Source organism: Eriocheir sinensis, chromosome 53, assembly GCF_024679095.1.
Source record: "Eriocheir sinensis breed Jianghai 21 chromosome 53, ASM2467909v1, whole genome shotgun sequence".
NCBI lineage: Eukaryota > Metazoa > Arthropoda > Malacostraca > Decapoda > Varunidae > Eriocheir > Eriocheir sinensis.
Window position 1 is genome coordinate 10668913 of NC_066561.1, and position 25739 is coordinate 10694651.

A 25739-nucleotide genomic window follows, 5' to 3' on the forward strand; every position below is an offset into this window, starting at 1 on the left:
TAATATTTGAATCAATTAGGGAAACAAACAAATGGGGTGTTGATGAAGAATAAATACTGAGTAAAAATGTTATATAGGGCCTACATCCAAGGCTACATGTTAGATACATTCAGGTTATATGAAATAAGCAAATACTTGCTAACTTATGGAGTAGTGGATCAATGAAACAAAGTGAAAAATTGTAGTAGTGCTGATACAAGTAAGTCTTGAGTGGAGGTTGAATAGATTTATGGGTGAGGAGGACAGATGAAAGTAACTAGGCCTGGAGCTGCCACATGTAGGCTGTCTGCCGTGTTATAACTACCACATATGCTTGTGTATAGGCTGCATGTTGATGTCAGTAGCACAAGAATAACACAATGCCACTGGCCCCCTCTTCATCACCAAACGCTGCCTGCTAACCCCGGCCCCGATCCAGTGCCGTGCCACACGAGGACATCAGAACATGGCTGCTAGCTCATACATGCCTATATTTCAATTACCACTCCCATCAGGAGATAAATAAACACAGTGGAACATTGGGCTGGGGCAAGAACGTGGTCTGTCATCAAAATACGGATTGATAAACGTAGTGATGATAAAAATGAAATAATAATAAAATTACTACTACTACCAATACTACTGCTAATAATAATAATAATAGTAATAATATTATTAATAATAATAATAATAATAATAATAATAATAATAATAATAATAATAATAATAATAATAATAATAATAATAATTAAATATAAAAAATAATAGCAGAAAAAATAATAAAATAATAACAACAATAATAATAATAATAATAATAATAATAATAATAATATTCTTCCTAGTCTTGCCAGCTTTTACCCATGTTGGTGTTACCCGAAGGGTTGTGGCTTTGGGTCCATAACTGTTGTACATTTCTGATGCTGTTTACCTTTATTATAACATGTACTGTATGCAGCCAACAGGAAGTCTACCCTTGCTTAGGGAACTACGATGTTCCACTATATTTTCATTTTTTGATCTTATTTATTTATTTTTTCTTTTCTTTTTCATCCTGGCCTATAGCACCGTGTCATGGCTCAGGCAAATGTTTATAGTGACACCATCTATTCTTGGCTCATGCTGCCCCCGGAGCTCATTCTTGATTCACTTGAACAGTTCTTCTAGAGTCTGGGTTGATAATGAGCTTTAGGACAGCATGTGAGTAGTCTGTGGCCACTCGGCGGTGACTGAAAAATCCCAGGTGGTATCGGTGGAATCGAACCCACATCATCTAGAACACGGTGGAACACGGGACCAGCACACCAACCACTCAGTTACATGAATTGGCAAGAGTGAAACTAGGACACTTAGATACTTATTGTACTGTTTTGTTTCTATGAGCAGGCCCACAGTACTGGTAGGCTTTTTGTAAGATGTCTTAATATATTATGGCACTGACAGATTACTCTATTGTGGCACTGTAGGTTATCTTCCTGCTGGGCCCATGCTACCCCGGTGCTCCTCTTGACAAAAGTCGCTGAGTCAGGGAGGAGCGAAGGACATTAGTGCAGCGTGTGGCTGATCTGCCCATCAGACGCTTCTTGGCCTGTGCGGACTTGGAGGCTTTTAAACCATAAATGAGGTTGGTTTTCTTCTTGACTGTACAAAACAATCCATCTTGCACTATAAAAGTGATCATTTGTGATAGAAATAAAAAATTGTTAATCAATATTTATTGATAAAAGCCAAATGAATGTCCTATCTTTAAAATAGAAATATTAGATATTTTGTTAATCAATATACATTGTGGTGAAAAGCTGATTAAGTATAAATCTTTTAAAGCAAACACTAGGAACAAAACTTGTAACAGTGACAACAATTGCTGATGAGTGTATAACATGCTACAGTACTAAACCCCTTTAAGTCGGCACATCAAAAAGATATTTATCTAAGAAACTGTTTTCTTCATTTTGAACAAATACAGAAAAAAAGTAGGAAGAATCATAAATTAAGTTGGCGATGTGCCACGGACTGGAGATAACTTGGCATGGTGGCATGCCATTATCATATATAGAAAAGTAAAAAAAAAGTACTGTGGTCAGCAGTGTGCCAGCTGTTGGCAACCCAAAGGCCCCTCTAAGACGTGGATGGCATAATGTCATTCATTCTAAGGAGCACACAATACCACACATGACTTGCCATGAATGACAAGACAACCTAAAGCTGTCTGCCTGCCCTCATATGGCCCTGGGTGGTGTATCGTGCACTCTTCTGTATACAGAGATTCGTCACTTTGTGTCTGCATTCGCCCTGGGAAATGAGACACTGCATGACCCAGAGGCCATGTGGTTATGCAGCCCCAGAGGAGTCATGGAAAAAGTTGAGGGAATTGAAAACAAAACTGGCTGATGTGTCACCACCGACCACACTGCCTAGCTTATGTTTACATGTGCCAGCTGATCAACTGCTGTAGTTCATGCTCAGGGTTTTATTACCCGTTTGATGATTTCATTACCAAATTTTTATAGGAACTTGCATCAGTAAGTCCTTTGCAGTAGTAGTATGATGCATTTAAGTGCCACCCATGCACATTTATTTACAATAGTGATGATGAGCCCCATTAACTCTTCTATACTCTTCCCTAGGCTTGGATTTCACATTACTCCTGTATGAAAATATGTGAAGTGCTTATTTACTATTATCAACTCAGCTCTTCAGTCCAGATGGCAAGACATCTGCCCCAACTCTGGCGACTTAAAGAGCTTTGACTGCAACACAAAGGAGTGCAAGCAATATTTTAAAAGGCTGGAGACTTGTGACGCTGATGCTTGATTCAGTGACTAAGGCATCGTTAAGGCACTACATAGTTATGCATTAATTTCAACATAAAAATTAACAACAAACCCCCTCGCTAATGAGCCTCTGTTTTACCAAAATTGGATTTATTGAGTCATACAAACCTACCAAACAATTTTTTTTTAAATATGACATAAATTATCTTTGATGCAGGAAGCTGTCCCTATGTATACCTTGAAGTATCACAATTGTTTCACATAAAACCTTCTTCTTATATGGGCATTTATAACGCTCATATAAGAAGCAGGTAAGTGAAAAAATTTATTTTATGTCTGAAAATGTCATATTTTTGGACATTATTACTTTGTGTTCCCTCCAATTAGTTTATTAACCTTTAGACGGCAGCAGCATTTGAGGAGTAGCTCCCCAAAAAATGAATAGTCTATATATAGTCATTGCCGAACTTAGGACCGTAGCATAAACATAGTTACGCCCTGTAGATGTTTTAACTATCATCTATGAATAGATTTAACTGCAATCTGGAAGTGTTGTTATATTTCTGCCATACAAAACTGACTGACTGAATATTGGACTGTTTATATATAGTTCCACTGTCATCTAAGGGTTAAATAAAGTGTAATTAGTGTACCAGTATAGAAGTGCACAGACTGGTGGACACACTCTATAGACACGGCCCCATCTCACTCAGACACTCCTGGACCACCACCACAAAACTGCTCCACTTGAGAAGACACAAACCAAGAGGAGCTCCAAGGTATTTGATGCATTCAGGCTTGGCAGTGAGTGTGAGCTTTCACGATCAACATTGAAAGAAAAAAAATCTTTTTATCAAACTTCTTATTCAGTTCTCATTCAACAAAGAGAATCTGCAAACAATCACCAAAATAACTTCTGAAATATGCACATTATACCCTAGTCAGTTACGGCAAGACAAAAAACATTGCAGCAATCCCTAAGATAACTCTTCATAATCAACAACAAACCTCTTATTTGATAAAATCTGAAAACAATCAGCAAATAACTCTTCTGAAATACCCACACCAAGTTTCCTTCCAAAAACCTGAAATCAATCACTAAACAAACTCACCTCAGGTTTACAGATTAAATTTCTTATTAAGTTATTAATGAACAATAAACTGTAGAAACTACTGCAGCAAAAACTCCTGACACACAGAAATTTAATCCTTCCTGCTACCATCAGCTTATAATTGAATCACAACACAATTGTCAGAGCTGATTCAGGTCTTCTGGCAGGCCTCATCAGGATTGTGGAGCCCGGGATATCCAGCACACCAATACCACAAGGGAAACACTCCACTATCCGCCACAGAGGCAGAGAAAGACCTGGGAGCATATGTTACCAGGCTACCAGTGAAAGCCAAATCTGTGCCAATTGCAGCGGGCGGGTTAAAATATCAAGTATCATTTGATTCATTACTCTTAAAATTATATATTTTTTGAAAAGGCAAAAAGCATAGTTGGAGGTATATGCTAAAGCTGAGCATGGCCTCAATGCTTATCTCCATCACATTGGTCCCATTACCTCAGGACACAGGGCCAGCATGACAGCCAGGCTGCCACAGTTTACCTGCCCCACTTATGGACCAGTCCAAAAGGGAGGATGAACAGCTTGCTGGGCTGCATGCTGACTGCCCGGGCTCGTGGATTCATAGCTAGACATGCTAACCACTGAAACACAGAGGCACTGTTTTGGGCCCCTATGAACACAGGGGCCCAAAGTGGTTGGATGTGTCACCTGTACCTAAACCCAGATCTGGTATAGTCCAACCATTTCAAATAGTCCATTTGGGCGGTGGATTCCATGGGTCCTTTCCTCCCCTCTGCTCTGCCACACAGTCACAACACCTATTTTTCCCTCTCATATGCCAGCTATAGCTAACATATGAGAGGGAAAAATAGGTGTTGTGACTGTGTGGCAGAGCAGAGGGGAGGAAAGGACCCGCGGAATCCACCGCCCAAACGGGCTATTTGAAATTTTTGGACTATAGCTAGCATGGGACTTGGCAAGCTTAGTAAGGTGGATGCACTCAGCTATAGCTCTGCCTTGCTTGCTTCTATTTTCTTACAGAGAGGGAACGAATGGTACAAAAACATATTGATGCAGCACCATGACATCCCTGGAACTAAAGCGATAATTTCCACATTTTTAGCCTGCCAACACCCAAGCCACCACCTTCTGCTGCTCAAGCTATAACACAAATTCAAGTAGTAAGGTTATATACCCACTGATTTCTTCAACTACTCAGAACTCTGCTGAATGAGGGGACCCTCTAGAACAGGTTACTCAAGAGATGATAGAGGCAAGAGCACAAAGATTAAAAGAAACAAGAAAATCAAGATGCTGAAGTTAAGACAAAATAGAGCAGCTAAAAGGAGGTGAATGACATGACACGTTAGTCCCTCAAGCTTTTAAGGGTGAGGTTTGCATCTACTAAGCCCAGGATTAGCACCCATGTATTCAGCAGCAACACAGCAGGACCAGAGGCACAGCAGCACCGAGGATGAGCCTGGAAGCTGCTTTCCAGGCCCTTCTCAGCTACTGTACAGATTCATCCCAAAGTCAAATTTTGTCACTCCATCCCTCACTCACTTCCCAAAGAGACAATGATCATTAATTCCTAATTTTACCATCTTCAACTTCAACCTCTTTTTACATGAATCATGAACATCTAAATATGAGATTATTTCATGCATTAGATATTTATCTTTTATCAGAAAAAGCAGTCAGTCTCTACTAACTCAAGAAATCAGGAAGGACCTGGGGACAAAACTGACAACTCCTGAACACTGAACCAAGTGATCAGCGCGCGGGCACAGCATCCTGGAGGGCCTGGGTTCAAGTCCCACCCGCCACTACAAACTGACAATGTTCAATCATAGCTGAGTGGCCTTGGACCACCTACATGCTATGGTAAAGACCACCTAACAACCCAGACTTTAGACTAGCTCTCTAAAGAGGATAAAAAAAGAGGTCCTGGGGGCAGCATGAGCCAAGCACCATAACAGGCTGGAACTGACCAGCAAGCCCCATCAAGAATGGCACCTTAGGCTAAACATAAAAAAATAATAAAAAATAAAGAATAAAAATAATCAGCAGTGACAGGGTCCACTGCATTATACTAACACTAGCAAAATGAACAACCACAGACAAGATAATTCTATTTGGCACTGAAAGCAGGGTGTGCCTGGCGGGAGGCAGCATCACTGGAGAGATGAATGTACAGCATGAAGAGTGACACCTACATTGGATATGTGGCATACATCAGGTTTATACAGCGAACTCTTTCTAGTAACTAATCAAAGAAAACACAAAGTCTGTACATCCAAAAGTTTGTTACAGGTGAGGGCACAGACAGGTTCAGGGTACAGCCAGGGAAAAGCAAAAGATATTGTTTACTCTTGTTGATATTGTTCTGACAAATAAAAATTGTGTTCATTTTTGTAATTGTTGAAAAAATGTTTTGCCAAATAATGACAAATGGTATCAAATGAAAACAAAAAATATTATATAAAATAAACTTGGGTTGGTTTATGAAATACAATAAGTGTAGTTCAAATCCAATAAGTACAAACGATGAGAAACAGCACTAACAACACCTCTGAAGGGTACTGACAGGAGATTCTTCAACTGTAACTTCTTGGTCACTCATGAAAAAACACTAACTAAAACATAAATGTGTTGAGAACACAGACACAAAACTATAGAACACATCAAGGTCTATTTACTACATAATTAATATAGGTATACTACATCTAAGACACATAAGAGATTAGCATAGAAACACAATGAATAACCTATTAAGAAGTGAGATGAAAATACTTTTCGTACTGCATTAAAACAACATATTTCATAAAGCGATCAGTATACACGACTTCAGCCAAGCAATTTCCCACTTTTCTCTCTCAGCCACCTTGCCCACAGCAACCTTGGCAGTCATGACCCTAAAGGCTTCAAAATAACTAATATAAAGGTAATGGGATCTAATGACATTATTATGGCAGGCCTCATATATAAATACAACTGCTTAAGTGTGTAAATATGATTCTAAAATCATACCTGCTTCCTCATGTCTCTATCTATGTGAGAATTCTTCAGTGTGGGTGTTCACAGGTGGATGGCAAGGCTGGTGGAGCAGGTGGTGGGGAGGAAAAGGCTAAGCTTCTGATGGAGAGGAGGGAAGACATCATCTACAGCTGAGGCTTGCCCCCTCTTGCCTGGGCATCATGGTGTTTCTTGAGCCTCTTCTTCAGCTCCTGAGGGAACTTCTCATAGCACTTCTTACAGATCTGCAAGTCAAGCACAAGTGCAGTCAAGTGTATTGTCCACAGCAAGGCTTAAACTTTAGGGGACTCTTACTACTAGTTCTGGATAAATGTCTTTGGAAATGTTGAAAATAAATAAATAAATAAATGCTGAATCTGCATCCCTGTGGCAAGCATTTCCAATAGTATTCTTATAAAGACCATTTAAATATAAATAGGGCCAAGGATTTGAATACCTTACTCACACATGAAACAAGCTGCCAAGACCAGCACAAAGGCATACTGTCTGCTCGTACCTAGTGCTGGCATGGCAGGAAACACTATGGGAGGCGTGGGGAGGCGCTGAGGAAGCTGACAGAAATTTTAAATTTTTCATTTGACTTGACAGCATACCCCAAGCTAATTTTGTTGTTTGTTTGTTTTTTTCGATAGAATTAAGTGAAAATTAACTGAGCCCATTAAGTTTATATTTTTCTAAAAACTTGTTCTTGCATTTTCTCAATAAATATCTCCCACTGATATGATACCTTATAACAAGAACCGTCCCATACATGTACATAATCTGTCTCTTTATAAAAAAAATGGCCCAGTGGTTGAAAAAAGTGAAAATGGTTCCCTTAAAGTGCTGACTATCAAATGAAGGGAGACTCTACAGGCATAACCTTGACTTGTTGGAAATGTAAAGCAAGACTGCAACTCACCGGCTTCTGATCAAACTCAAAGAACTTTGTCTTCTGCGTCATCTTGGTGTCACACGTGGCGCAGGCAAAGTGGTGCTGGCACCAGGCCTTGTTGAGAGCCGTCACAACTGTGGGGGAAAGACAAGAGGAATGGCAGCAAACACTTTCCAGAAGAAAGAATCAAGACACTTCTAAAATTGAATTACATGATTCTTTTGTTTTGTTTTTTTGGTAATATATTTTACTTAGTGGGAACAGCACGTTGCAGGCATTTTTTATATCTTCTGTTAAGCCCTTAGTCTATTTCCTTGACCATGAAAAACTGTACACCATGATGAAAGAAATCCCAGTGCAGGAGCTGATCAAAACACAAGTGCTGAACACGCTTGTCGAGGGATGGAGGGTAAACGACAACACAAGGTGCTGAGCACACTCGTCGGGGGGTGGAGGGTGAAACAACAAGGGACAGAGGAGAGGGACTCAAGACAAACTAAGCTACACAAAACAATCAATGAAGAGACATGATGGGATTTTAGATTCAGTGAACAAACATACATGGGTTATTAACAAAGAGTTGGAGCTTGAAGAGTATCTTAATAAAAAAGTACCACACATAACCTGCACAACAAGGACCAGATGGAGTATGCTTAACCAGGACATTGAATTGGTACATATTGGAGAAGGGAAGTTTGACATACTGAGGAAAGATAGAGGTCATTGTTATAAGACACTTTTGCTTCTCACATCAGTATTTCTAAAGGTCAAAGAGGGGATCAATTGGGTTCTAATGAGTGTTTCTTTAGGTTCAGGGTACAGAAGAAGGGTCAAACTACTCCTGGAAATGCCCAAAACTCCTACAAAAGCCTTGTCAAATATGTGTAGTTGGGGGACGAAATGTTTAGTAATACGGCCCAGAGAATTCAAGAGAAGATACTGATAGATATGGAGACAGGACACACACGCCTTTAATTTCATGCAAACACACTCACCATCTCCATAGATCACAGTGTTGCAAACGAAGCACAGGTTTCCAAACAGCTCATGGTAATGGGTTTCACAATAGGCCAATCCCTTGCGTTCATAATGGCGGTTCCCCATGAAGGGCTTTTCACACTTGGCGCACACAAAATGCTCCACGTGCCAATGCTTCCCTAAGGCAGTAACAACTCTTTCCTCAATAGGCCGGCGACATGCTCCACAAATTGGAATGCCCATCTTGTCGTGGCACCTCAGGCAGTAAAGTTCATTCTGGTGACAGGGAAGGAAGAGTGGCATGTGAGGCTATTGATGAGGAGGAGGGTTAACTAAAGAATTAACTATAAAAATATAAACTACAGGCAATTAACACCTTGACTGAGGATTTCCTACAAGAAGACCTCAGCAAGCTACAGATATGGAACAAAAAGTGGCTACTACAATTAAATGAAGAAAACTGTAGTCCTGCACATTGGGAGGGGATATCCAGCACACCAATACCACATGGGAAACACTTCACTATCCACCACAGAGGCAGAGAAAGACCTGGGACTATATGTTACCACGCTACCAGTGAAAGCCAAATTTATGCCAGTCACAACAGATGGGTTAAACATGGTTGACATTAAACAATTTATTCATAAAAATAAAAATACAGGTAGTCCTCAGGTTAAAGCACAGTTTGGTTCCAACAGGCAGGTTGTAAGTCTCAGTATCTGGTCCTTTGTTCTTATTTTACTATTGATAAATCTATAAAATAAAATGGTTAGGTCTACACCAATTGACAGCATTCTTTACTCTTGCAGACTCCTTACGTTCTTATGTTCTTATGTTCTTAAACTTCATTTCATTTCATTGAGCTATTCACTTCCCACCCTTCAACCTGGCCTCATCTAGCCTAGCATGATGCAACTCCCTCCTCACCATCTCATTGGCGGTGCATCCCGGGCGGCTCTTGACCTCCCTGGCGGCAGCGGTCAGCTCCACCCCGCAGGAGGCGCAGTTGAAGTGGTACGGGTGGAAGGTATCGCCCCTCCACCTCAGAGGCTGGCCGTCAATGGTGGAGCTGAAAGGAGGATTGTTGTGACAGACTGCCTAGTGTCCTCAATTCAATGAACCATTATTTAACGAAAACATCAACTAAACCGTATCAACCTACCTCAAGTACACAAGTGTCAACAATATTTTCTATCTTTGGTGATTTTTAAATAAAACATTTTTTCTACAATGAAAATAATTAACGATTCTTTTTTTTACATCACTCATCCCATGGGCTACTTACTGGCACTTGTGACACATGTACTTCCCCTGGGACTCAGCCTTGATCCGGGCGTTGCACTCGTGGCACAGCGCACGGCCTGCATTACGAATGAAGCCCAGGTCCGCCAGCTCCTTATGGCAGAGCTCACAGGTGAAGCATTGGGGGTGCCAGCTGCTGGCCATTGCCTTGATCACGCGCCCAATGATGAACTCGTCTGGTGGAGATGTGGTGGAGGCTCAGGGGATGGGGAGGGAGTCTCAACATTTTTTTTTTTTTTACAACAAATAAAACAGCTAAAGGACAAAGTAAAAATATAGAAAAGCCTACCGTACCTAACAAAACCCCAAACAGTTACTATAGGTCTTGATTCTGATAATTCATATGTGCTTCCTTACTAATAAGACTTTCTCAGGGCTGTTATTTTTTATTATTTTTTCATTAAATCATTTTTTTATTCAAATTGGATTCTTTTTTTGTTGTTTTTTTGTTTTGTTTTGTTTTTGTTCCTCCTTCTGATCCTGATCTCCTCTATCCTCCTTTATCCTCTCACCTTCAGCCATGTGAATCTAAACCAACAGCAACAAAATGACAAGCATGAATCAACTCACTACACTTGCCGCAGCAGGGGGCAAAGAGCACCTGGAAGTCATGCTCACAGTACTTCCGTCCCTCAAACTCATAAAAGATGTCATCAGGGAATGGTCTGAAGCACTGGGCGCACCTGGGAAGAAAGTCAAAAAGTGGAATAAAGAGAAAAACGCTGGGTATGGGAGACAGGCAGCAATCCTCATGGCTTAGAGAACAGACAAAGAGTGAAGATATTTTAACCCCTTCAACACGAGGACGCGTATATTGCGTCCTTGTGTGCCTCGTACCATATCCGAGGACGCGCATACTGCATCCTGGCTCGTGTTTTACCCAATGTATTAGTTATTTTATCTCTTATGTTTATGCTTACATCTCAAAATTATCAATTAATTTATATTTCTTTATGTGCACCATTTAATTCTGCATGTTTTTATATATAATACATGATGATTATATTGACTTTATGGCTGAAAACTTGTAATATTCAATAGCGTCATTTATAATTTGGCGCACGCGGCGATCCACAGGGCATTGTTTTGGCCCAGCCGTAGTGAGTTTCTTTATGTGCACCATTTAATTCTACATGGTTTCATATATAATACATTTTGGGCATTTCCAGGAATAGTTTTATGACCCTGGTGGTAGTTTGACCCTTCTTCTGTACCATGAACCTAAAGAAACACTCATTAGAACCCAATTACTCCCCTCTTTGACCTTTAAAAATAGTTGATGTGAGAAGCAAGTGTCATAATGCCAACCTATGTTTCCCCAACACAAACAGGCACTTACACAAAGCATTGCTTGTGCCACAGCTGCCCGTTGGAGTTGACGATCTTCTCCTGGGGCTCAAACCCGTCCCCACAACGGGTGCATGACATGGCGTCCAGCGACATACTGTGTAGGCTGTGAGGGGCATAGAGGAAGGTTAGCTTAGGCACACGCACACACACACACACACACACACACACACACACAAACACCATTCTCAAATCAATGGACATGGCTGATAAGACATTTTTTTCTTGCTTTCAAATCAAGTGATGGTGTCTGAACTGCCACAGAAAGAACATACATAGAGTCACAAAAATCAATAGAGGTGATAAGGAAAATCAATAAAAGAAAATTGATAAAGGGAATGAAGAAAACTGATAAAAAGAACTGATAGAAAGAATGAAGAACATCGATAAAGAGAATTGGGATCAAGACAATGCTTGGGTGGAGGACAGGAGTGACAAAAATGGATAAAAAAATTGATGTCGAGGAAACCAATTACGCACAAAAATATCCCATCATGTTCCCTGCTAGATTCTCATTAATCAAGCAACACAGCAAGTTTGTAAGCTCCCAAATCAAACACAAGGAACCATGAAAACTGTAAAGATCAGTCGGGAGATTAGCACTCCCTATGCAACACACAAGTAGGTTTAAAAATTCTTTCGTTCCAAAGAGTATAAAACTGTACAACCATCTAAGGACTTAACTGTGTAAATAAATATAACCTAGTAAAGTCTATAAAGGTAATGACTGGTGTGATAGTGTGTTATGTTTTTAGTTTCTTTAATGCAAAGTATGTGTTTTTAGCGAATGGATGAGCTCATTGCCAAAACAAATTTCATGTTGCAAAGTCATCCCTCAAATAGTGCGGTTTAGGTTTTATATGGATTGTCATAGAAGATCTTTTAAGGATCTTTAAATTCCCTGCTCGTCGGGAAATTTAAAAATCCTAAAAAAATCTTCTATGAAAATACACATAAAACCGAAACCGAGCTATTGGAAACTGCACTATTTGAGGGACGACTGTATTTCGTATTCAATGTGACAATAAAGTTATCTTATCTTAAGGAAGCCGAGAAAATTGAGGAAACCAGGAACACAGAAAATCTCACTAGTTTTGGGTCTTGACTGTTGAGTAGAAAAATAACCTCTACACAGGATATAGTTTTTCTTATCCCTTTTTCTGTCTTTTGCTTTACCTCTGCTCCCTGTTACCTATTCTAACCTCCTCCTCTTTTCTCCTTCTCTCCCACCCCTTCTTGCTGTTTATCCACCTCGCTAATCCTTCTCCTTACATCTCTTAGTTTCTTTACCTCTGCTGTCCATCATCCCCTTCAACCTCCTCTTCTACTCTTCTACCACACCTAGAGTAGTTCCATCTACGAACTGCCCTTGATAATCTCCTTCTCCACCTCCTTGAAACCACCCCACTCGAGGTCTTCATTGTCCCTCTTCCACTTGACCTGTGTTGGACCACATGACCGGCTCTACAACTACAACTATGTGCTCCTTCCTATCTACATGACCAGTATAACATAAGATATGAGGCATGTACTGTAAAAGGGGCAACCAAACCAAAATCAGTTGATTCGTGGAGGAAATGTCGAGTGATTTTTTTGTTGAACTCAACTTGCGTGGGGCGTGTAGGGTCTGGTCACATTTAACCTGTCCGCTGCGATTGGCACAGATTTGGCATCCACTGTAAGCCTGGTAACATATAGTCCCAGGTCTTTCTCTGCCTCTGTGGTGGATAGTGGAGTGTTTCCCATGTGGTACTGGGATGCTGGATTTTCCCTCCCAAAGTGCACGACTTTACATTTTTCTTCACTCAATTGTAGCAGTCACTTTTTGTTCCATTTCTGTAGCTTGGCCTGACCTCCCTGTGACCTGCATGTACCCACCTGAGTTCTAGCAATACAGCCCACACTGACAGATGAACAAAGATATATCAAATAATTAATCAGAGGTACAAAGGCAGTCTTCATAATCTCCCTCAGCACAGTTTATGGCACCTCCTGAGAGGGCTGTGTATATTACGCTACCCAAGCACAGTGGCGTCTCAAAGTGTGGGATGGAATAGCACAATTCACAAGTACAAAATCCTATACTACTTTTTTTTACTGAGAACAGGTCTCAAATATCTCAAAATGTCCACTACTGGAGATCAAAATGAATGACATGTGACAAAAAGCAAATAGTGACTCCCACAGATCACACTCCATGAAGAGAACAGATTCAACCACCAGACTTGTATATCTTTTTTTACGGGAAAGAAAGCATCTCAAATCCAGAACAAAAAACAAAAAAGTTCTTATCTACTTAATTCCTGTGATATTCAGGACCCAACTGTGCAATAGCCAACACACATTGGTGAAGAGTAAGCAAAACAAAGTTACACAATCAGGCATGTAATTCAATAACGACACATGAGTTATGAAACTCAACATAAACATTCATTCAGCTTTCTTAGTACAGTTTACCATAAGGCCTGATGGTGCTATACTGAAAGGCAAATCAACTCTCACACACACACACACACACATACACTAGCCCACAAAGACTGATGACAAAAGAGAATAACAGAGAATTACCAAACAATCAGTGATAAGCAGGCATACTTTAATCTTCTTAGCACAGTTTACTTCACCTTAGGTTGCTGTTTACAAAAGGCTTCCCAGAAGGAGAAGGAACAGGAAAGGGAGGAATAAAGTCTGGCAGCTCCTCATACTGGTCTTGCTTCTGGTCAAAATCCTTGAGGAACTTTTGACTCACCAGATGCGTGAGCTCTAGTGATGTCAGGCCAGTTAAGGCATCATGCTGGACATCCACTGGCTGCCTCTGAAGGGCATGCAGCTGCCTTGGTGGCTTAGGGGGCGGCGTGTTCTTGGGAGGGGGTGGAAAATTCATCTCATCATCATTCTTTGTTTTCAAGGGGAGGTGTTGGGGGCGAGGCTTAGGATGTTTGGGGAATGGGAAAGGCTTGGTGGGGGGAGGGGCAGGCCGGGCCGCACCACCACCACCGCCGCCACCAGCATCACGTGCATTGATGGACAACATGCGTCGTACAAATAAGTCACTCTCCTGGAGTTCCAGCTCCATCTTCTCCATCCTGGTGGATCTTGCAGTGTTCAGGGTACAAGGCTGTTGAGGGATCTTGATGGTTTGCAGGAACGATATGTTAGTCTATCTAAATTTTGCTTTTACAATTTTTTTATTTGTATGGAAGCTGCTTTGACCCATATACGATTGTTAGTTTTTTGCTGTATATGTACACTATATGAATGTACGCAAGTCTAGCGACTACAATTCTTTGTTAGTTTTGACATTCCATGGAGCCATACAGGAGGAGTGCTGATGTTCCTTGCTCTTCACACTAGGATGAGAAGGGAAAACATCTCTCCTTGTACACATTTCTCAATTCTGCACTTGTTCTTTCAATATATTGCTTACAATTGTTTCAGCATTTACATTTTGTTGTTGTTGTTGTTGTTTCTGTGATGTCCTGGCTGGGTACAGGAGGTCAGTTTCTCACACTACAATGCGAGGGCACAGCATCTCTCCTTACATATGTTCTTTGAAATATATTTGAACTTGCTCTTCCAATCCTTGCTTCTAAGAGAAGGTACAGCCAGCTTTACCTGTTTTGTCTTTGTAAGAATGATCCATGGACCTGATCAGGCTGGGTGCAGTTCTTTGCTTCTCACACTACAATTGACAGGTATCACAATTTTCCATACACGCTTCAGGATGTTTCCACTTGTTATTCTAATCTTTGCTTCCTATCAAAACCACAGCAAGCCTTCCTTATATAATAATCAGGGGGAGCTTAACCATCTCCTCCTGCACATTGTGATGTTCCAACTTGCTTTTCCAGTCTCTGCTTCCAGGTGAAGGTACTGACAACTTTCTTCAAATCTACAGCAATGTGGAGGTCAATATTTTTTATACTGTCCACTCTGCCTTTTGACCAACATCAGTGTTTTGAGATGCCAAAGGATTCCTTAAAACATTTTTCATGAGTTTCTCTAAAAGTATCCTCAGCTTTTGATACTGTTGCTTCCTCGGTGTAGGCAGCTGCTGCCCACTTCAGCTGCAGAAGACTGAGACAACACACCCTGCACAATCTTATCACTGGTTCCCTGATAACATCACTTATGGTGATCACAGCAATCATCAGAACTCATAACTCACGCCTCTTATCAGGATAGTGGGGAGGAGATAATATGTTTTACTAGCGTCTAATAATTTCATTCACAAAAGAAATGCACCTGAGGGAGAAACACACACACACACACAACATGGCCCAGTAGCTCAGTCGCACAGTCAGACTATGGTGAATCACACACACACACACACACACACACACACATTAATTCATAAACAGAAGAATCAAACCAAGGGAAAAAATAGAAAGACTGAAAGATGGAAATAAGATAATTGAAGATCCTAAAGACATGACTGAGCTGCTAAACAAGAGGTTCCAGCAAGTTTTTACAAAAGAATCACAATTCAATGAACCACAAGATGACAAGATAAATGTTCAAATGGATGAAGTCATAGTAACTAAAGAGGAAATATATAAAATAATGGAGGAGCTGGAGGAGAGGAAAGCAATAGGACCAGATGGAGTCTCAAGTTTTATACTGAAAGAATGCAGAAATCAGCTGGTTGGACCAGTATATGATATCATAAAGTGCTCAATATCAACTGGTAAAGTACCAAAGGAGTGGCAGAGGGCTGAGGTGGTTCCTATATCTAAAAGCGGGAAAAAGGAAGAACATCTGAACTACAGACCAGTATCATTGACCAGTATAGTTTGTAAAATGTGCAAGAAAGTGATAAAGAAACAATGGACAAAATTTCAAGAAGAACACAATATAATTACAGAAAAACAGTATGGTTTTAGAAAAGGGCATTCATGTGTAACAAACTTACTGAGCTTTTACTCAAGAGTGACAGACATAGTACAGGAGACGGACGAATGGGTAGATTGCGTGTATCTGGACCTGAAGAAGGCTTTTGACAAAGTTCCACATACAAGACTACTAAGGAAACTGGAAAATAAAGGAGGATTGAAAGGGAAAATGAAAAACTGAATGGAAAGTTACTTAAGGGGAAGAGAGATGAGAACAGTGGTAAAGGACATGAAATCGGAATGGAGAATTGTAGATAGTGGAGTGCCTCAAGGATCAGTATTGGCACTAATGCTTTTCCTAGTATATCTTAATGATATGCCGGAGAAAGTAAGCAGTTACACGAGCCTGTTTGCACATGATGCAAAATTGCTGAGACATATAAGAAACAGTAAATGAAATTCTGCAAGAGGACCTAAATAAGATTTTGGACTGGAGTTTGAAATGGGAGATGGAGTTCAATGTGAAGAAATGTCATGTAATGGAAATGGGAAAGAGTGAACGGAAACCAAAATGGACAAATAGAATGGGAGATGAAGAAATATTAAAAGTTCAAGAAGATAAAGATTTGGTAGTGACAATACAAGATAATCAACAGTCTGAGAGACATGCTAATAGGATATTCGGTGATACATATAGAATGGTAAGAAATATAGGAATAGCATTCCACCTCATGGATAAGGATATGATGAAAAAGATAATGACCACTATGATTAGACCAAAACTGGAATGTGCAGAAACTGTGTGGTCTCCCCATAAGAAGAAACACGTAAAAAAACTAGAAAGAATACAAAGGATGGCAACGAAAATGGTTCCAGAACTGGAGGGATTGACATATGAAGAGAGGTTAAAGGAAATGGTCCTGCCAACATTGGAACAAGAAGAGAAAGGGGAGACCTAATACAAATTTATAAATTATGGAATAAAATGGAAGAAGTAGACAATGAGGAGTTACTACTACGAGAAGGAAGAAACACCAGCAACACACGAGGACACAGTAAAAAATTGAGAAAAGGAAAATGCTTGAGACATAAAGAAATATAGCTTCCCACAAAGAAACATAAAGGTATGGAACAGACTAAGTGAGGATGTAGTTCAGCGAAGAGTGTGCAGAACGAAAAAAATGGACAGATACAGATATGGATATGGGACCACACGAGCATAAGCCCAGGCCCTGTAAAACTACAATTAGGTAAATACAACTAGGTAAACACACACACACACACACACACACTGCAGTACAATGGTTGGTGCGCTTGTCTCCCAACCAAGAGGTCCCACGTTCAATTCCTGGGCAAAATGGAGATGGATGGGCAGTCTCCTTTAACCCATGCCCCCTGTCCACCCAGCAGGGAATGGGTGCCGGGTGTCAATCGAGGGTTGTTTTCTGCCTCTTAGGTGTGTATGGGTGTGAGACTACAGCCATTCCCAAAGATCTGTCACCACAGCTTCAAAGTTTATTCAAGGAGGGTACTGCCTAAAATTTGAGAGTCCCGAGTATGGTGAATTACACACCTACACATCTTTAATGCATCTAAAGCTATTCTTGACTGAATGACACTCAGAAAAAGGACCTTGCAAGTGTTGCTCGCTTCCTGTAAATCACAAAGAGATAAATACGAAGAAGCCGAGAAGGAGACCTAAGGAAATTATGCATAAACAAACTTTACTGACCTCAAAAAACTTTTGACAAAACAAACTGGAGATATGAAGTATCTTAACCCTTAGATGGTGGCAGTATTTGAAGACTACCTCCCCCAAATATGAATGGTCTATATATAGTCACTGCCAACCTTAGGACCGTAGCATAAATATAGTTATGCTGCATAAGAGATCTTTCAACTATCGTCTATATAGAGATTCTACCTCAATCTGGAAGTGTTGTTATATTTCTGCCATACAAAATAGACTGACTGGATTTTGGACTGTCTATATATAGTTCCACCACCATCTAAGGGTTAAACAATATGCAAAAGAAATATGACTGCTTCCTAAGGATACATAAAAAGGTGTCATGAAATGTGTTCCACCATTTAACCCACTCATGTTTCTTAATGGTCCCTCCAAGCGAGAAAAATGAGAAAAAATCACCCCTCACACAAACCATTCCATAATATATATCAAAGCATTTGTGATCAGATTATGTATCATCTATTTTTGGGGGTTTATATCATGGCACAAATTTGGCCCGTCACTGCTACATGGTAAAGCCACAAATTTGGCCCATTGCTGCTACTGCGTTAAAGTGAAAGAAAATGGGAGAAAAGACAAGTATATTCATTTGGGGGGGGTACTTATACACTGTTGCAGTTTGGGAAATTGAGAAAAATAAAAAACTGTAAATACTAATATGGAGACAACTCACCTTTCAAAGCCATCATGATTTACAAAATAATGCATGGCTCAAATGAAAAAGAGGAGATATGTATTTTTCATCAAATATTCCTCTTCGTCATTATATGATATATTCAAAGACATATAAAAAAGGCTACAGCTATCAGTTGGTACACAGCATTTCAACTGCTACTCATATCTGGGAGAAAATGACTGTGAAAAATTGTAATAAAAATTAACCGGGTAGCAGCGACAGGCCAAATTTGTGGCTTTACCGTGTAGCAGCGACGGCCCAAATTTGTGCCGTGATATAAACTCCCCAAAATAGATGATACATAATCTGATCACAAATGCTTTGATATATTTTGGATATACTATAGATATATATTATGAAATGGTTTGTGTGAGGGGTGATTTCTTTCTCATTTTTATTGCTTGGTGGGACCATTAAGAAACATGATCCCCGTTGCTACTGAGTTAAATACAGTCAAATACCATTACTTTACTTTGACAATAATTTACAAGTGTCATAAATGAATGTTGAAAATGTATCCAAACACACCCTCTTCAAAACTATGGGCCACTCAAACAGCCCAACACAGGGTCTTTAGTGAGCACCCAAACCAAACTATGTTCCCGTAATGGTCAGGTTCAGACTTGCCACCAGATATGAAAGAGATTTTCCTGTGTACCTCTAGATTTTTAGTTGCTATATGAACAGTGAACACTATATCATAATCTTATGTACCATTTTGCATTTGGTTTGTGAGCTAATGAACACACTTCTTACCTTCCATATCAATACCAAACACCATACAAAAAATTTTCAAAGTATATTTTGCAGTTGTTTGTGAGCTTACAAACCGATTACGTCAAACTGTGGAAGGTTGTATATTACTGAGTACTAATAAGGAGCTAGCTAAGCCACATACAGCCACTACTACATGACTAACACTTACAACAACACCTCAACAGTACATAGCATTGCAGCAACAAGGGGTTTTCAACAGCAGTAGGTGTGTTTGCCCATTCATATGCACTTTTCCAATTAGTACTTATATATCAGGTGAAGAACAACCCACAAAGATTAAGCTGGGGTATAAAAATCAACAACCTTCTCAGTAAGTAGATCTCATGTACAAAGTTAACACCTCAGGCTACTACAATATGCTCCACTGAGACATAAATCAACCCCCTTGGAAAGTGACATCTGGGTAACAAGACCATTAATTTCTAAAATTGGCTCCAAAATTTTACTTTAACACCAGTATATGCAGTATATCATTGAAATAAAAATTGATGAGCATTTTCTATTTTCAATCCTAAATTCAGTATTTTGTAATCTTATTTTTTTCTTCTAATATGTGCATAGCAACTAAGCAGATGTGAAAAATGCCCCAGAATGCTCTGGGCCAAGGAGACACAACTCTTTGGCTCCTCAGTAATGTTTGTCTTCCCTCCTCCCCTGCCACAGTTTCTAATCCCCTTCTTGTTAATTTCAAAAGTACACAAAAAATTGGTCTACCTGGAAAGGTTACGAGGGTGTTGAAGTAACTTTACGGCCGTCACAACAACCTTCACTGGGGGGGACACAAACCCATGGCCAGGGAAGTATGAGAGTCAAGCCTTTATCGGTAAGCCAAAACAATTCCCTCAACCTGACATATTCTGGGGCCTTTTCTGCACCTGCTCAGTCAGCACATGAGTACTAACTGGAAGGATGTGCATGGATGGGCAAACATATGCTACACAAACATAGCCATTGGAAGTCAGTAATTAGTTATGGCATTGTTACTACATTCTTATTATCACTACTAATGTAGACTATTATAAGAAGACTACCATTTGACCCATTTATTGCTGATACAGATTAGTTATGAGTGCCAAAAATTCTTCTCTTTACATTTCCAGGTGATAAGCACTATTCATTATGTAGCAATTAGAGCTAAGAGTTGAATTTGTGGCATTAGCAAGTCCCTCATTGAAGTGGTACTGTCAGCGTGATGCACAGCACAGGCTGGAGGATTGGTTTAGTTACCCACTCATTATTCAAAATGAAAATGTGAGAATTTTATGGATATTATAGGACATTCATCTTGCCATACAAAGAATGACAAATGTGTTCCTTAGCAGACTCCTCCACCTTGCACTCTGCAGCAAACTAACGCCCTACTTCATCCAGGAGCTTTATTGATACTTCTTATTAGAAACTCGCACCTTAGTCTTTCGCAGGAGTTAGTAGTATGGCGATTTAAAAGTGTTTATTCATGACATCTTTATTGCGAGCATAATAAACCATCTCGATAGTTTAAGTGTGGAGTAAAAGAAGATACATTTTTGGTGTTTTTTATTTATTATGTGTGGTGAGATCATGGACAGTGTGACCATCAAGCACTAATTTATATAGTGTAGCCTCCAAGTTTTTGCTGGCAAAAGTGACAAAACTTCAGAGAGGTAGCCGTCTTGTTCTTATGCTGCCGTGTTTCAGTCAATTTTAAATTTCTACTAAAAAATGTATTAGTGTAAGTTACATTATATGGAAAAATTGTGTCAGTTGACTTGATTTATATATTTGTCTTGGGAGAGTTTGCATCAATTTCTTCACATAAACATCTCAGGTGCAGTCTTTCAGTGCAAACACAGGCAGCTTGAATTTACATAAGAATAAAACTACAGAAAACATTTACGAATAATTACATGACAACCACTCACTGGCACAATAACTTGGAGCCCACACGCTAGTGAAGAGTAAATTACTGCTTATGAAGACCACAACACAAATATCACAGAAGAAAATACAACCAGGCTTGCAATTTGCCTCTATTAGTACAACATCAAATCAGCCAACTTACCCTGGCATCTTTCCAAAGTTATCTACAAACAACCCTGCAACAGAGGAACAATTAAAAGTGACGGCAACAATCCCTCCACAGGCATGGCCTAAAAAACACAAAAACATGATGTTGCCTGCCATCTGATCTTCATAAAATGGGTAATGGACAAGGAAATAGGTACAGTAAAGCTGAGGGTACGGGCGAAGCTCCTCTTCCCAAGAGTTAGTGAATGAATATCAAGAGAAATCTTTAAAACTCTTTCTACTGTTGCATAAGAAATATGAGATGGGCATGGCCTCCCATGCCTAGCCACATGATAATAAATAGTACTACCATGGCTCAAATCACTCCTTGTCCACACAACCTCTGACTTGTATGTTCTACGGTGCTGATAATACATAAGGGGGAAAGGTTTGCAAGAACTTTAGGTACGTAACATTTACTTATCTGGCCATACTCTTTAATTCAGTATGATACAATTTTTTTCAGACAATTTAAAGCAGGGAAATTAAGCATTAGTAGAATTAAAGTTTAATAATAACTTGAAATTTCATACATTTGTGAAAAAAAGGATAGAGGTAATACAGGTAACTCTCGATTTACGAGAGCATTGTGTCCTTGAAGAGGTCGGGTAAATCAAAAACAATGTAAATCAAACAAGGGGTAGGTTTCTATCGAAAAATAAATATTCACTTCATTCAGTGGAGAGAGAGAGAGACAATATCCATATCACCGAGATATCCACTCAGGCACTCAGTCTTAGCCTCACTCGTGTGAGGAAGAAATGAGGGACACCATGAGCGACTGGCTAGTATTGGTACCGGTACCAAGCAGTCTGGTACTGGTACCGTACCGTATAGCTGGTACAGTTAGTACCAGTACTGGTACCAGTACCTGCCCACCCCTATTGTTGAGTTGCGCGGCAGCGTGGGTACTGTATTGTTGTTCAAGTGGCGTACGGGAAGAACTGAGGCGGGGTTCCCACTATTCCGTCTTGACGGATCCGTCGACGATAATGACGTCAAAATGACGTCAGCGAAACAGCGGCCGCCCGTCAGGGATGAACCACTCTGTCAGTCCATCGCTCATCATTTCTTGACAAACATATGAACAGCATTAACCACAACGACTTCTTGTATATGTTATTTTGTAGCTAAGTACTTCTATTTCATATTTTCATGATATGTAGAATATTCAACAGCACTGGACTGGCACCACCACCGCCGTTACGGACCCAAAAGTTAACTGGAGTTCATCTCTGGACGGGCTCCGGGCTCCATTGATGACGTCACTGACGGTCGACGGATCCGTGAAAACGGAATAGTGGGAACCCCGCCTGAGCTCAGCTGTGTGGCCACGGCGCCGTGTGAGGCCAGTTGTGTGAGACATCTGGTGGCCACTCCATAAAATATCGCGTATAAGTGAAAAAACGTGTAAATTTAACATTTATTTGGATTTTGGACCCCGCGTTATTTCAAAAACGCGTAAACCAAACTCGCATAAATCGAGAGTTACCTGTATTTCAGATGTGAAAAACTTATCCAAGCACTGCTGGAAGGGGCAGGTCACCAGAGGAAGTTAAACACTTAATTGTTTTAGCACTAAATATATAAAATGTCTAGATATTCCGCTGACTCACAAAACATCCTAATGGAACTTCTAAGGTAAGATATCATATCTACATCAAGACAAATTATTTCATCTTCTGTTATGAACCATCTGATGAACTGGGAATTATTAAATATAAAAACTGACAATGTGATTTAGGATGTAATTTTTTTTTCCCGCCACGAAACAGGAAACTGCCATGAGTTCAGCCAGCGGGAAAGCCAACTCACTGCCTAGTCGGTTAAAAAAGTACCCCACAGTTATGGTTATTTTGGGTGTATTTTTGCACACGGCAAGTCTTTACACAGTACTTACATAACCTATCAGCTCTGAGGGTAGTAACCTATTGCTGCTAAAACAGAAACCTACTGCCACTAAAACCGTAACCTATCATTGCTTGACTAATGATTTGTGATGCAGTGAAGATTAGCACATTAAAATTTACCAGAAAAAGTGTATCAACCCCTGGAATGAGTTGGGTGTAATTCTGGAGTAACACACAATCTTTCTCAGAGTTACTTGGGTGTAATTCCGGAGTAACACCCCAGCTTTCCTGGAGTCCCTTGGGTGTATTTCTAGAGTAACACGAGTAATACCATATCCTTCTCAGAGTGAGTTTGACATAATTATACAGTAATGGCCACTCTTTATTGGTCTTTCCACCCCTCTCTGACGTGCTATCCTTGGCTCCCTTCCCAGCCTGTCCCATCAAAACTCCCTGTATTTTTTACACTCCCTTTCTCTCCCCTTGATAGCTAACTCACCTCACCTGGTTGCTACCCCATGTGCACAAGTTAGGCAATTTGAGGTATATATACAAAATAGGGATAGAAAGGGGCAGCTGAAATCTGAGGGTATGCCAGTCTGTAGGGGTTTGTATATAACTGAGTAAGTATAAGACAATTAACCCAAAACTGCTGTGTCGCCTTGGTGGCTGGGCTGATAAGCTGCTGTAAGCCTTGGCGGGCTTTTCAAAAAAAGTTTAAAACATTTTGTGATAGAAAAATCTAAGAAATATGCAGGATACAACACATTTCGAGCTACAGATTTGTGTATAGTAATATTTATGACACGTTTATGTAACTTAGATATCATTTATTGAAGGTCAATCTCTCGCTGATATAGTTAAGTAAGAAAGACGGAGTTGTGTACCTTGCACAGATCATTTTATACTGATGGGTGTATTGATTGTTGTTTAGACTACTAGGTGTATGCTGCGATTAATAGAGCATTGAGGTTAGAATTTAATCAAACTTGTGAAGAATGGGACCAAGAGATACATGAAGGGCAGATTTGAAACTAGGTAAATAATCCAATGCAACCACCTCGTCAGGCTACCTCCCCACTCTTTCCCAGCATATTTCCTTGTATGTTTTAGCTTTTACTCTCCTAGCCACAGTTAGCTCTCCCTTCCACGCCCTGACTCCCAACACCGGACATGACGGCATCCTCTCCCTCGCCCTCTTTCCCTCCCTCCTGCTCGCTTTCTCGCCCTCCTCTCCCTGCTCCTGGTACTCTACGAACACCTGCTGCCTCACCTTGCTTGCTGGGAACACAGGTGTGGAGAGCCGCGGCAGGTGTGGGGATGGAGTAGCAGCAGGTGTGGGGGCGCAGCAGCAGCAGGTGTGGGCGTCTCCCTTGCCAAAAATAGTTTGTTTACTGTCGCTCGCTGCCCGTCACTCACTCCCGCCAACGTTACCAAATTGTCGTACTCAGCCTCGTTTATTTGTCAATTTCAGATTAAAAACCGTCGCACCCACAAAAAAAAATTCACCCACTTTTAGTTATCACCAAAACTCTTAATTAAGGAGGCTTTTTACAATCGTTATGCGTTAGAAATATAAAAATCCAGTGTGGTGAGTGCGATAACGTGGCATCCCTGCGTCCCACTACGCGAGGCACCCACGCCCGCACAAACCAATGGCAGGCCGCGGCACTGGCACGGGGCCCTGGGATTGGCTAGAACGGTGCCATATGTTAGGAAAAGAGAACACAGCAGTACCTATAAGAGAACACGTAAAGCACTACCTAAAAGAGAACACAGCCATACCTATAAAAGAGAACATAGCAGTACCTATAATAATATTAAGAGAACACGTACAGCACTATACCTAAAAGAGAACACAGCCATACATATATAAAAGAGAACATATAGCAGTACCTATAATAATATTAAGAGAACACGTAGAGCGCACTACCTAAAAGAGAACACAGCCATATACCTATATAAAAGAGAACATAGCAGTACCTATAATAATATTAAGAGAACACGTACAGCACTATACCTAAAAGAGAACACAGCCATACCTATAAAAGAGAACACAGCCATACCTATAAAAGAGAACACAGCCATACCTATAAAAGAGAACACAGCCATACCTATAAAAGAGAACACAGCCGTACCTAAAAGAGGACAACTACAGCAGTACTTAAAATAACATAGCAGTACCTAAAAGATAACACAGCAGTACCTATCAAAAATAATAGCAGTACCTAAAAGAGATCGAACACACCATGCAGTACCTTTAAGAGAACACGTACAGCAATAAAAAAAAATTAATAGCAGTACCTTTGAAAGAGCGAGAACAGCATGCAATAGGGCCTACCTAAAATTAAGAAACACAGCAGTAGGCCTACTATATAAAAGAGAATAGCACCTAAAAGAGAACACAACATGCCTACTTAAGAGAACACAGCAGTACCTATAAAAGAG

The 25739-nt window shown here is 40.3% G+C and overlaps 1 protein-coding gene across 3 annotated transcripts; it reads right to left on the reverse strand.

Annotated features, from left to right (window-relative positions):
• Positions 1–1676: 1676 nt before the first annotated feature.
• Positions 1677–24724, reverse strand: LOC126983369 (LIM and senescent cell antigen-like-containing domain protein 1). Of its 3 annotated transcripts, XM_050836105.1 has the most exons (9): positions 24565–24702; positions 21437–21470; positions 11353–11466; positions 10584–10696; positions 9997–10189; positions 9639–9780; positions 8729–8987; positions 7761–7867; positions 1677–7083 (listed from the first exon to the last, which is right to left on the reverse strand). In XM_050836105.1, exons 2-9 carry the CDS (start codon positions 21442–21444, stop codon positions 6985–6987), a joined length of 1035 nt encoding a protein of 344 aa, XP_050692062.1. In that variant the 5' UTR covers positions 21445–21470; positions 24565–24702; the 3' UTR covers positions 1677–6984. The 3 variants fall into 3 exon arrangements, with proteins under 3 accessions (XP_050692062.1, XP_050692063.1, XP_050692061.1); XM_050836106.1 differs by lacking the exon at positions 21437–21470 and having other exon boundaries at positions 24565–24724; XM_050836104.1 differs by lacking the exons at positions 21437–21470; positions 24565–24702 and adding an exon at positions 13985–15571.
• Between the last annotated feature and the right edge of the window lie 1015 nt (positions 24725–25739).

Excerpts from the sequence above, each read along its gene's own strand:
- LOC126983369 (XM_050836104.1), bottom strand. The coding sequence starts at position 14,445 with ATGGAGAAGATGGAGCTGGAACTCCAGGAGAGTGACTTATTTGTACGA. Across the intron at positions 10,697-11,352 it reads TGGCACAAGCAATGCTTTGT|GTGCGCCCAGTGCTTCAGAC; the intron begins GTAAGTGCCTGT and ends CTTTCTTCCCAG. Across the intron at positions 7,084-7,760 it reads TTGAGTTTGATCAGAAGCCG|ATCTGTAAGAAGTGCTATGA; the intron begins GTGAGTTGCAGT and ends CTTGACTTGCAG.